Here is a 12,821-nt window from a genome sequence, read left to right as displayed (position 1 = left end):
CCATACTTAACCGGCTATGTTGCTGCTCTGCCATAACTCTTTCCCTGGTCTACCCCTATCCTAGCTGGTTAGGGAATCGCCGATTAACACTGATATTCAATGGCACTAACCAGTAAAGTGCTCTGAGGGATTTAACTGAGCAGGAAGCTCTAAGTGTAAGTATTATTGGTATGGTATTGTCTAAATTTTTATCGCCATGAGACCTTCTCTTTACTCCCACGTTTGGCAGCTCAGTCACCTGAACTCTTCACTTCCTGCCATATTTTTTGGTTGATCCAGCACTCTTCCCCTTGAATAAAACAAGGGAAAAAAATTGTGGCTATTTCGTGCTGGCACCAGAAAATAAACTGGCACTTACTATAGAGAAGTGCCAGTTCTCTGTAGTACCTTAGATTGTATGCTAATTCCCCAGCATTAAAAAAATCAGACATCAAGCTGGTGGATCACGGGTATACTTCTTGAAATGCTAGTGCTGGCTTGAATAGCTAATGCCTTCGTTATTAGATTTAAATGAGCAGTGTACTGATGTCAATGCAGGTTGTTGTATACAGTTTTCTTGTATGCTAAACTCTTTCGTGCATACGGCAATAGTACAATTGTAGCACACAGCCCACTGTGATTGCATTGACCTCGGAATAGGGGAAAAAATTAGATCCATCCCTAAGTCTGGGTTTCTGGATAATCAAACTTGCACATTATGGGCTAATTTAATAACGGGGCACCCACAAAAATATCCAAAAACATGCCTATTTTATGCTTGTTTTTAAAGATGTGTGTTTATAAAACAGGCACTCGGAAATTTGTTGAAATTTGTACCTTCTCCAAGGTAGCGCAAATATGTGCATCTGTTCTATCCATGTACATGTTTGCTTAATAAGATATACATGTACATCACAATTCTACTCATGTTCTGCCCAGAGAACAGCCCCGGGAACACCTGTGTATCTAATCCAGTAGTTCCTAAATCTGATCTTGGAGGCACCCCGGCCAGTTAGGTTTTCAGGATATCCAAAATGAATACTCATGAGAGTGCATGCAGTGAAGGTAGTACATGAATATTCATTGTGGCTATCCTGAAAACCTGACTGGCTAGGATCAGATTTAGGAACCACTGGGTTAGACACACAGATGTTCTCTGGGCAAAACAGGAGTGGAATTGTGATGTTCATGTATACTTTATTAAGCAGAAATGTACATGGATAGAACAGATGCATATATATGCACTACCTTGGAGAAGGTACAAATTTCAGCAAATTTCTTAGTGCCTGTTTGATAAAGATACTTCACTGCATGCAAATCTCTCTTGTGAATATTCATTGTGGATATCCTGAAAACCTGACTGGCTGGGGTGCCTCCAGGACCAGGTTTGGGAACCACTGGTCTATCACACACATATGCACACAGTTTTTCTGGGTGATGGGACAAACGCGCGCCAACATTTGAGAGTGGACAATTGAGCGCAAGACTTCAGCGGGCTGCTCTAAAAGCTTATTTTAAAGGGCTCCGACGGGGAGTGTGGGGGGAGCCCCCCCACTTTACTTAATATTGTTTGCGCTGCCGTGTTGGAGAGGGTGTAACCCCCCACATTCTACAGAAAACTTATCTTTTTACCTATTTTTTTGGGAAAAGTTAAGTTTTCTGTATAATGGGGGGGGGGGGGGGTTACAACCCCCAAAACCACCCCCAACGGCAATACCAACACTATTAATTAAAGTGGGGGGGTTTCCCCCCCCCACACCCCATCGGAGCCCTTTAAAATAAGCTTTTAGAGCGGCGCGCTGAAGTCTTGCGCTCAAATGTCTGTTCTCAAATGTCGGCACACGTTTGTCTCGCGTGCTTATGACTGTGAACCGTTTTTCTGTGCACCTGTTTTTTTGCATGCATACACTCCTGTGAAGTTTCATAATGCTCTTATTCCAATCTTATATAAAATTACCCCCACGGTGTGTTCTGATCTGAAAATTATTGCTGTGTGTATCATATGAATATTCATTTTATTGTCTAGGGTTTAGTTTGCTGTGTTTTAATGACCAGCGCTGCCGATTTTAGGAAAGCTAAAACAATCCTCTCAGTGGCATGATGTGTCCTAAAAAACAGATGAGTTAATTTAGTGGCTGGACACGTTTTGCTCAGAGTTGTTAGATAAATTGACAGCTAGCTGTGATTGTGGTAGCAGCAACATAGTAGAAATGCTGTATTAATTATATTGCACATTCTGGTGGCAGCCCGACCATCATACCTACTGTCATCCTTTCATTGAGTATTATGTGCCAGTTCATTGCTTCAGTTAAACAGTTTCCTTGTTTTTTCCTCTTCTCAGTAGAATGCTAAATGATGTTTGTTAATTTGGTTATCCTTCTGCCCAGGAAACCTCTCCAGGAAAATAAAATCGTAGTGAATTCTGGAATCCAGGAAAGTTGTTATTGCCACAGCTGCAAATTTTGATCTGGCTGTCGAGGACTAAATTACATGTAACTCAATTTGTGCTCACCACAGGATCAGTCATTTTTTTTTTCCTTTTTCTAAACTGCATTTGTTTCCTGCTGTTCTAGTAGTGAGGCAGCAAAGAACGTGGCTAGATCACTGAGACCTTCACATGGCTTAATAGAAGCAAACTTGCTGTTTGGAATGACATAACTTTTTTTTTTTTTTTTTTTTAATGATAGCATAGAACAGGGGTAGGCAATTCCGGTCCTCAAGAGCCGGAGCCAGGTCAACTTTTCAGGATATCCACAATAAATATACATGAGATAGATTTGCATCTCAAGGAGGCAGTGCATGCAAATCCATCTCGTACATATTCATTGTGGATATCCTGAAAACCTGACCTGGCTCCGGCTCTCGAGGACCGGAATTGCCTACCCCTGGCATAGAAATACAGAACACACTGGCAGGTAAGGACCACGTGGCCTATCCATACCTACTCCTGTTCTTTCCTCTTCCTTAAAGATCCTCTGTGCTTGTTCCTTACTTTCTTTAAGTTTTTTTTAATATACAGAGCTGCATATATCTAGCAATGCTATAGAAATTATAAGTAGTAGATACAGTCCTTGTCTCCAACACCTCCAGCGGGTGGCTGTTTCTGTGCATCCACCACCCTTTCTGTAAAGCAGTGTCTCTCAAACTGTGTGCCACAAGAGATTCCAGAATTTAACTTTATTTTAAAAAATTCCCTTCATAATTATACACTAGAACAGGGGTAGCAATTCCGGTCCTCGAGAGCCACAGGCAGGTTAGGTTTTCAGGATATCCACAATGAATATGTATGAGATGGATTTGCATGTCACTGCCTCCTTGAGATATCCTGAAAACCTGACCCTCCTGTGGCTCCTGAGGACCGGAATTGCCTACTCCTGCACTAGAATAGATGACATGTATGTCACGTACTCATGAGTCTGTCAATGTTATGAGCGTCTGTGTGCGTAAGGATAAAACCACCCTGTCGAGCATTGTTGTTTGACGGGATTGGTCCTTGAAAACTAACGGCAAGTAATTTTAGTTTTATATTTTATGCAGTAGTTATCCTAACTTGAGCAACAAAGCAGTCTAGGCTTTGTTATCGTTTGGATCTTCTTATCTTTGCAAACTTGGATTTTCAGTTCTGACAGAAATTAAATCGAAAAAAAGAGAACGACTGCAGATGGTGGATGATGAAATGTCGACTATCGAGCTGCGTTTTGAGTTAATTTGCACTCAAAAACAAGAACATCCATCCATTGATTAGCAATTCTATTCTATCTACTTTAGTTTTCACCATTAGAATTACCCATACATAGCTTAAAGAGCTTTAAATAAATAACTCTCAAATTGAATTTTTTGTTGGTTTTGCAATTTTATCATTTCAATTATAATATGCCGTTTAGTGTGCTGAAGCTAGTAAAGGGTTCCTTTTACGAAGCTGCGTTAGTGGTTTAACACGCGTAATACTGTGCGCTAAACTACCGGCTGCACTAGCCCGCTATCGCCTCCTTTTGAGCAGACGATAGTTTTTTGGCTAGTGCGGGGGTTAGCGTGTGATAAAAAGTCATGCATGCCCAAAGTTTGAGAGACACTGCTGTAAAGTATGTGATTAGATTATTCCCAATGTTGGACCTTTCATAGGCTGTTAGGCTCATGCATTATGGGCTGAGGGGAAAAATTCTGATTCTGAAACTGCTTTGCAGTCTTTAACACCTTGAGATCTTTAAGCATGTATATTGCCCAACCTTGTCTGTTTATGTATATCTACCTCTTGTAATTCCATCCTCTGCATCTAGTTTAACTCTTCTTCCTGCTCCTCTCTGCCTCTTGCTGCCCCCCTCCCCATTTTTATCACCCATTTATTGCCTACTCTATTGATTTTCACTAATTTTCAACTAGGGCATACTTTGACAAAACAAAGTGAGAGACGAGACAAAGCTGCCGGCACCCTGGGGAAAGTGGTTCCTCCTTCCAGTGAACTGACTAGCTCAGATTCGTATTCTCACTCTGAAGTCTGCACTTCCACACATTTTTGGTCTCCCTCAGCCCATCTTAACTCCCAACCACCTTTTCTAGCAAGTCTCTACCATCATATCACCACCACCACCTTCTCCATCAAGCCGGCTGCCCCAGAGTTTAATCTCCTCTTCCTTCAATTTCAACGTTCAATATATTATTTCCAGTCCACCTTTGTCCAAGGCAGATTACAAAGAAAAAAACATAATAAAACAGTTATTATACATACAAACATACTCACAAAACAGAATCTGCTGTCACTTGAAACCACTTTGTTTCGCTAGTGTCTGTGACAAGATACATACGCAGGCAATTCATTAACGCAATATCATATCAAGTGGATTCAGACTTCAAGATAACGGAGACCTGGCTAATAAGATCTAGACTTCTGTTTAAGACTCCTGATGCAGGCTGGGTGGGCCGAAACAAGTACATGTCAAGTCTTTATGTGAATAAATAAAATGCAGTAGAATATAGAGGTTGCCTTCGCTGTTCTTTCCATTCTCTCCATTGTGAAGAGGGTTTTTCTCCTGTGTCTGTCATATCACATCACTTGAAACCCAACATTACTAAAATGTCCTATTGCAAACCCAACATTACCATATTTCATATTGCAAAAAAATTATTATTTTTTTTTAAACATTTGCTTAAATTCCTGCAGGTTTGACAAATGCCTTAAATACACAGGCAGCCTGTTCCACTCTAATGGACCTGCACATGAGAACACACTGTTCCTTATGGAGGATTGCATTGTACCACCTTTGAAAAAGGGGTTTGATTTTCTTGCACCGCCATGCAGTGCACAAAATCCTGCAGTGCTCTCATAATAGCACAAGTGCCACAACATTTGGGATCGGCGTAACACAGCTTAAACTCCCCGAGAGCTGCAGGGTGATGGAAGACTATAGCTGCTCTAGAGGCACACTTGCCACAAGACTCCAGAGAAAGTGAAGATTGTCAGTGAAAACTGCAGCTGGTTGCCAGGCCTTAAAGTGAAGACAAAGTGATCATTGTGTTGGCGTAACGCTCCCCGGTTATGGCTATCTTATGTGGCATGAACTCCAGAAGCAAAACTCCTTCATCATCTCAGAAAACAGTTGCCATTATTTTGCCTGCAGATTTTTCTGTCTTGAACTTTTTTTAGTTGGTGGGGGGATAACTTGTGCTTCCACTGCATTGACTCCATTTTGGATTCAGGATCTCTGTGATAGACCCAAGTCTCATTTCCAGTCACCAAATGATGAAAAACGTTCATTTGGTCTTCACGGAACATCTCCAATTTCTCCTGACAGCACTGGAGCCTTGGAGCCTTCTGACATGGAATCGGCATTCTTTGAGCCCATCTTGCACTAACCTTGGACATGCCCAATTTTTCATGAATTATCTTCCAAACTCTACTTGCTGAGATGCCCATTTCTTCAACTATTTGGGAAACCTTAATTCGTCTGTCTGACAAAATTAAATCCTCGACTTTCTTGAACATTTCTGTGGAAGTTGTCCAGTGTGAGGGTCATCTTCAATGGACTCTCAACCCCACTTAAATGGCTTGCTACAGAATTTTACTTTGTAGGATGATGGGCAGCCTCACCATAAACTGTAGTCATGCATTCATGGATTTCCTTTGGCTTTTTACATTCTTTTGTGAGAAATGTTATCACTGAACAGTGTTCCAAATCTATCAGTTTTTTTTATTTGATTTGCTTGAGGGCTCTCATGACATCCTGGCTCTTGAAATGTTAGACTCGCACTGAGCCACAACTGTGCATGAGTAACCCTGAGACATATCACAACATGCACAGACTTGTTTCAATATGCCTACTTTCATACTCAGGTAGGTAAATTATTGAACACCCCTTGTATACATGGAACCAGTATGATGGCACTGGAGATTTTGCAGGTGATCTGAGGAGCAAAGCATAAGCTCAGTTGTCTGTGGCTAGTAATAGGGTCTTGTGCCAATATGAGCTATCCACTATATATGTGCTCTTTTTTTTAATTGAAGAGGATGGGTGGGTGGATAATCTACTAAATAGAATGAAAAGAAAAGAAATAGTGGGGGGTTGTGAAGTGAAGCTGATTGGCAAAATGCAGGGTTAAAATAGGCAGTGTGCTTAATTGCAGAAATGTGTTTGATGCAGTACCAATAATATATGGATGGATGGATGGAATATATATTTAAAAATAATAAAGGGAAATGTATCATCAAACTCTCCCAAATAACTGATGTGGTAGCACACCAAACAGAATACCTGGGAAAGATCCATATTCTATAAACGGTGCCATGTTGCTAGCCGGGGTCCTCTAAGGCAACAGCAGCAACACCCCACTAAGCAGCACAAATCTTCCTTGCGCGCTTCCCAAACAGGGAATAGCCCCACAGGGGGGTGTTTTGGCTCTACTAGAAGCCACACCACTTCCTAGACAACCTAGCACATGGTACAAAAAGTTCTAAAGTCAGAACAGCTTTGGTTTAAGTATACTTCCCCCTCTGTATTCGCGAATTCCATATCTACGGATTCGCTTATTTGCGGTTTTGGATCAAAAAATACATTTTAATTTTTCAGGCTATTTTAAGCCCTGTAAGCCCCCCCCCCCCCCCTTAAGCCTTACCCGGTAGTCTAGCAGGTTTTCGGGGCAGGAGCGATCTTCCCACGCTCCTGCCCCATGGAGATCGCTCACAGGAAATGGCTCGAGAGACAGCCATTTCCTGTGAGCGATCTGCATGGGGCAGGAGCATAGGAAGATCGCTCCTGCCTCGAAAACCCGCTAGACCACCAGGTAAAGCTTAAGGGGGCGGCTTTCAGGGCTTAAAATAGCCATGGGAAACGGGGGTTAGGGGCAGAATCAGCCCGAATATTATTCGCGGTTTTTTAATATTCACGGGCTGGCTCTGCCCCGAATCCCTGCAAATACGGAAGGGGAAGTATAGAATGCTTTTATTGCTTAAGCCCCAAAAGAGGTAAGTATTGGTTTCCAAAAATAAGGAAGAAAAAATGTGCAAAAAAGGAAACGTAAATAAACAAACACAGAAAATATAATTAAAGTGGATTTTGAAACACAACAGCAGTGCTCTTGGTCTTTTACTGCCTTCAGTGGCTTTTCCATAGCAGGATAATTGCCACACCTTAGTCACTGGGAGAGCCACAGCTTTCCAGCAATTTCTTTCAAACAAACGAAAAAGAAACAGGTTTGCAATTAAGTTCAAACTCAAGAAGTTTATATTAATCTCCTCATAGTTCCTTTAGTTGTACTTTGTAGTCCAATACAATCTTGTTCCCAGTTTCAAAAAGAATAAAGCAAAAAAAAAACCCTAAAAACTTCTGTGAAAAAAATCCCTTAAACAGTCCAAACAATTTAAAGTAGATATTATCACCATAGCCCTATGGTTATCTGCACAGTTCCTTAGCCAGCTTTGGATTCAGAAAGAAAAGCCAAAAAACAGAAATTCAAAAACAAACTTAAACCCAGCACCTGTGGGCTTTCCTTGCTAGTTCGCAGATTCTTGCTGGATCTCCTTACTACTAAACTTTTTGTCTTAGCCTCTGTAAACAGTTACATTTTCTCTAGCACACATCAAAATTTCAGAAAACTAAAACCAAAACACTGAAATAGCCTTTAGCAGGTATCCATATGCTCTATTGGCTCACCTTCAGGTGTTAGCTCTTCTGAAACCTCCATACACTCCACTGAGCTGGGAAGTTCTGCCTTTGGATCATGTGTAACTTATTCCAGCTCTAGCATCTCAAAGTCCTCCTTTGGCTCTGGCTGGACTTTGCTCCAAGGCAGATCCTTCTGCTTGGCTGGGTCTCTCTTAAGTGACTGGTCCTCCTGTCTTCTCCCCCTCTGTTCAGTGAGGAGCTTATTTTTATACCTAGGAAAACCCCACCCAAACCTACGTAGCTCAGGCATGGGCCAAGGCTCTCTATGGCTCCCTTTCTGGCCAGCCTGAAAACTGCTGTTCTGTTTAAAGGGGAACAAGCTTGTGCTTTTCCTGGCACTCTGAAAGGTTTTATGTGCTGTTTATTCCTAGCCTGCTTTGTAGGCCAGTAGTTAGACCCTGGCATGCCTGGACCCGGATAAGCACTCACCCATCCATGAACCAGGGTCAAACTCCTGGTGAACCTTTTTTCCTGCTGGGCTATTTTTCTTTCTGTTTCCAACCGGTAAGAAGCCAGCAGCAGCGCTGGGATTGTTACAGCCTTAAGTTAGGACCTGGTAGGCACCCTACCGGCGCCTAGCTTAAGTAGAAAACTCTGTTTAAGAAAAGATTAAAAACAGTTTTAAAAGAAAAATGTAGGTGTCTACTGGAGCCTAACCCCCCCCCCCACCAGTGTGGCATTAGGCATGGTCAAGCACTTCCGTAGAAGTGATTCACATAAAAGGTAGGTACTGGAAATGTAGGCCTTGAAAACCCTGGCCTACATTTCCGGTGCCTACTTTTTGTGATTGTATAAATGGCACCTTTGCATGATTGACATGCGATCAGCGACCATTTCTTAGGCAGCTGCTGACCATGGTGCCGTGTATAGAATCCAGGCTCTAATAACTAAATTTTATATGTTATGGGGGGGGGGAACATCAAAATTACTGTAGGAAGGATCATTGTCCCTCTCAAATTTTCAAAAAAAATATAATTAACAGCTTTATTGAATGGTCCAACATAGACAGACAGTAAAGCAATATACATTATCAACTCATAATGCAAGCAGGTATAAAAATAAACACTGTAAACAATCAGTATCTACCAGACCACCCTGCTAATACAAAGAAACATAGAAACATGATGGCAGATAAAGGCCAAATGTCCCATCCAGTCTGTCTATCCGCAACAACTAACACAGCTCCCTTCCTCCCCCTCCCCCACACACACTTACAACCTTCCAGCCACCCTACCCTTTTTTCATAACTCAAATCTGCCCCATTTTCGTGCAAAAGCGCCCCAAGATCGGTATTTCATGGCAGTAAGCCTCTAGAGGACATACCAATCGTCCAACTTTCGAATCGGCATATCTTCATCAGGCAACTCCATAGATTCCCATTTTGCAGCCAGAACTAGACGAGCCACTGTCAGCAACATTTTACACAGGGAGACATCACTTTCCTCCATCTCAACCTCATTCAGATTTAGAAGTACCCATTCTTTCCGGAGAGCAACCTTCCGCCCCAAAATTTGGGAAAGAACCCAAAACACCCCCTCCCAGAAAGCAAATACCCCTGCACACACTCTCACCACATATGCATATTAAGTCCCTTCACACCCACAACCCTGCCAACAAAGACCCTAATCCTCATCCTTAATACTTGCCCACCACACTGGCGTATGATACCATCGCATCCTCTATCAAATTTTTAATCACATGTCCTTTCAACAATGAAGTGAAACCCAATTGCACAGTGTGGAACATATGTTTTCAATAATTCTTCAAATCATAAAGTTCAATAAAAAGCGATCACTTGTCTGCTTGTTTATACTCTGCACTGAGTCATTGAAATCACCCAGCACCCACGAGCCCACATTCATAGCTGGTGCCCATGTGAAATGAGATCCTGCATTCAGACAATAGCATTTTGGCAGAAGTAAAAGCCTGCTTCCAGGGATATTAAGGTTAAAAAAAAGATAAAATCTACATGAGCACACAAAATCCACTGTCGAAAGTTATCACAATCACAAAATAACTTACATATTTTAATGCAGCTACAAATGCCTACCCCTTTGTCACAGGAAAAACTCCTGGCATGTGTTGAAAGCAATAACGCTGAGCATTTGAAGATATCAAGACTGCAACATGCTCCAATATGATGATGTCATACATGTTGAGAAATTATGTGCACTTATGAAGTCCAACCTTCAGAACACAAAGTCTATGTGAATTCTACCGTTGCAATTCCCTATTCAAGCCTTTAGGCTCAATACAGTCTAATTTATAGAACCAATGTTCTCTTTACATAAAAAACAGAAAAAATGTCACCTCTCCCCAGTTGGGAAGGGATAAAAACTTCCAAGATACAGAAACATAGATCTTCAAAACTGTGTAGGTGCCACAGAATGTGATAACAATCTTGTTGCTGCAACCAAATGCGATGTTCTATCAACCATGCTGTATGGCCTCGATGAAACTTCCTCTCTGTGATGAATCGTGTCCCAATGCATCTTGGTGTCTCTCCTCCCCTCTGACCCCCCCCCCTGTCAGTGCCTTCCCTCCTCCCCCTGCTGCCCCCCTCCCCTCCATTCCCCCAGCATACCCCCCAAAAGTTCACAGCCACATCTTCCACCCCCTGCTTGGCCGGCCTTGGCTCCCTTCTGATGTCACTTCCTAGTTGCGAGACCAGGACATAATGTCAGAGTGGAAATTAGGCCAGCATGAGCAGGGGGTTGAAGATGCTACTTACACCAGCAAACCTTCCAAGAGTTATGCAGGCTGGGGGGGTGGGTGCTCCTACCTTGGTGGTTGGAACAACCCCGCTCACAACATGCCAGGTGTGTGTGTGTGGGTGGGTGTGCTCCTACTCTGGGGGTGTATGAGGGGCATAGCCCCCCCAAGAGATCATGACAATTCATCATTGCCAATTTAGCGACAAAATGGTCATGATGAATCGTCTTAGACCCTTCCCTTGATGTCCTAAACATGTGCCTGTTTTGCTTAATGGTTAATCCAGGGTTGACTGATATTTAGTGCTGGTGTCTTCATAGCTATCCGGGCCAATAGGATCAAATAAATAGTAGTCCTGTCTTTGCCTGGTTGGCTGTGTGGGTATAGTATTGAATATTGGCTGTATTCATATAACTTCTGGGTATAGTTTCTAAACTGGATGCTCAGTGCCAGTGTCTGTATATAGGTTGGTCCTGAATCTCTGGATCTAAACTAGCCAGTGGAAATCAGCATTTATAAAACACTAACTGTTGCTTGTACAATATTGACCTGTATATTTTTAACACTTTTAAAACCTTTTTACAATTTCTCCTTTAAGACTGAAGTAGCCTTTTCTTCCTCCATGTTCTTAATTTCTTTGTTCTTAATTTTTTTTTTTTCAACAGGAGAAACAATTGCACAGCTAACAGATGTGGGGAATTTGGACCAGCCAGAATCTGATGGAAGGGTAACAATATTCACAGATAAAACAGGAGTAGTGAAGGCTGCAAGACTGCTGCTTTCTTCAGTGACAAAGGTCCTTGTACTGGCAGACAGAATAGTCATTAAGCAAATTATATCTTCCAGAAACAAGGTATTCAATTTTGTAGTTACTACTGAAATTGTAATTCATGCTCTGAAACATGAGATAACGTGGCTATCTTCTGTGCATTTCAATTAATGATGAAAACTCTTTATGAAAATAGCTTTCTTTGCCTTGGCTTTTGTGCCTGTATTTTCTCATTGTTAGATAAGACTTCTTTAAATGTATCTTCCACATACCTAGAAAATTAGGTTTTTAAAAATGTACCTTTCTTGCATGCTGTGTTTCTCTCCAGTTAAAGAAATTAACCCCCTCCAGAGATTTTTAGAACGGGCCGGCGAGATAAGTGCTCTGACGCTCATAGAAATTCTGTGAGATTGGAGCATTTACCGCATCTTCCTGAGCTAAAAACCTGTAGTGCAGCTTGATAAAAGGGCCTGTAAGTGGCTAAGGCAGCGCTGTGGTGTTTTATGAAATGATGTCCTCTGACAAACCATTTGGAGGAAGAGGTATTAGTAGAGATGTGCATTCATCCTAAAACCAAAGGTAAAAGGCAATGAATGTTGTCATTTTTGGTTCATGTACTTTTAAATGAACCAGAGACTACATTACCCCCAAATTACTTGGTTCCTCATTTGTCTCCATTTATTTTTTGGCTCAACAGCAAACAATCCTGGAATGTGCAAATGTCCACCCAGCAAAATTATATTATTAAAAAGAATAATATATGTGGAGAAGCTCTTATAACAACCCTTATAAGCCATCAATGCTGCCATAAATTAAGCTGCTATATGATTCCGAAATGGATAAAATAAGAACATAAAAATTACCATACTGAGACAGAATGAAGGCCCATCAAGCCCAGTATCCTGTTTCGAACAGTGGTCAATCCAGGTCCTAAGTACCTAGCTAGATCTTAAGTAGTAAAACAGATTTTATACTGCTTATCCTAGGAATAAGTAGATTTCCCCAAGCTATCTCAATAACGGCCCATGAACTTCTCTTTTAGGAAATTATCCAAACCTTTTTTAAACTCTGCTAAGCTGACTGATTTCACCACATTGTCTAGCAAATAATTCCAGAGTTTAATTGCACGTTGTGTGAAGCAATATTTTCTCTGGTTTGTTTTAAATCTACTACTTAGTAGCTTCATCGCATGCCCCCTAGTCCTA

At 41.6% G+C, this 12,821-nt stretch overlaps 1 protein-coding gene across 2 annotated transcripts in view; it reads left to right on the top strand.

The window, feature by feature from the left end:
• The window catches only part of CTNNAL1 (catenin alpha like 1), a 520,895-nt gene that overhangs the window by 304,645 nt on the left and 203,429 nt on the right, over positions 1 to 12,821 (top strand). For both annotated transcript variants that reach the window (XM_033930656.1, XM_033930655.1), the window contains exon 3: positions 11,513 to 11,700. In XM_033930656.1, the coding sequence (XP_033786547.1) occupies positions 11,513 to 11,700 (188 nt within the window). The remainder of the gene's footprint in view (positions 1 to 11,512; positions 11,701 to 12,821) is intronic.

This window comes from Geotrypetes seraphini, chromosome 2 (genome assembly GCF_902459505.1).
Source record: "Geotrypetes seraphini chromosome 2, aGeoSer1.1, whole genome shotgun sequence".
Taxonomy (NCBI): Eukaryota; Metazoa; Chordata; class Amphibia; order Gymnophiona; family Dermophiidae; genus Geotrypetes; species Geotrypetes seraphini.
This window is presented reverse-complemented; position numbering and strand designations above follow the sequence as displayed.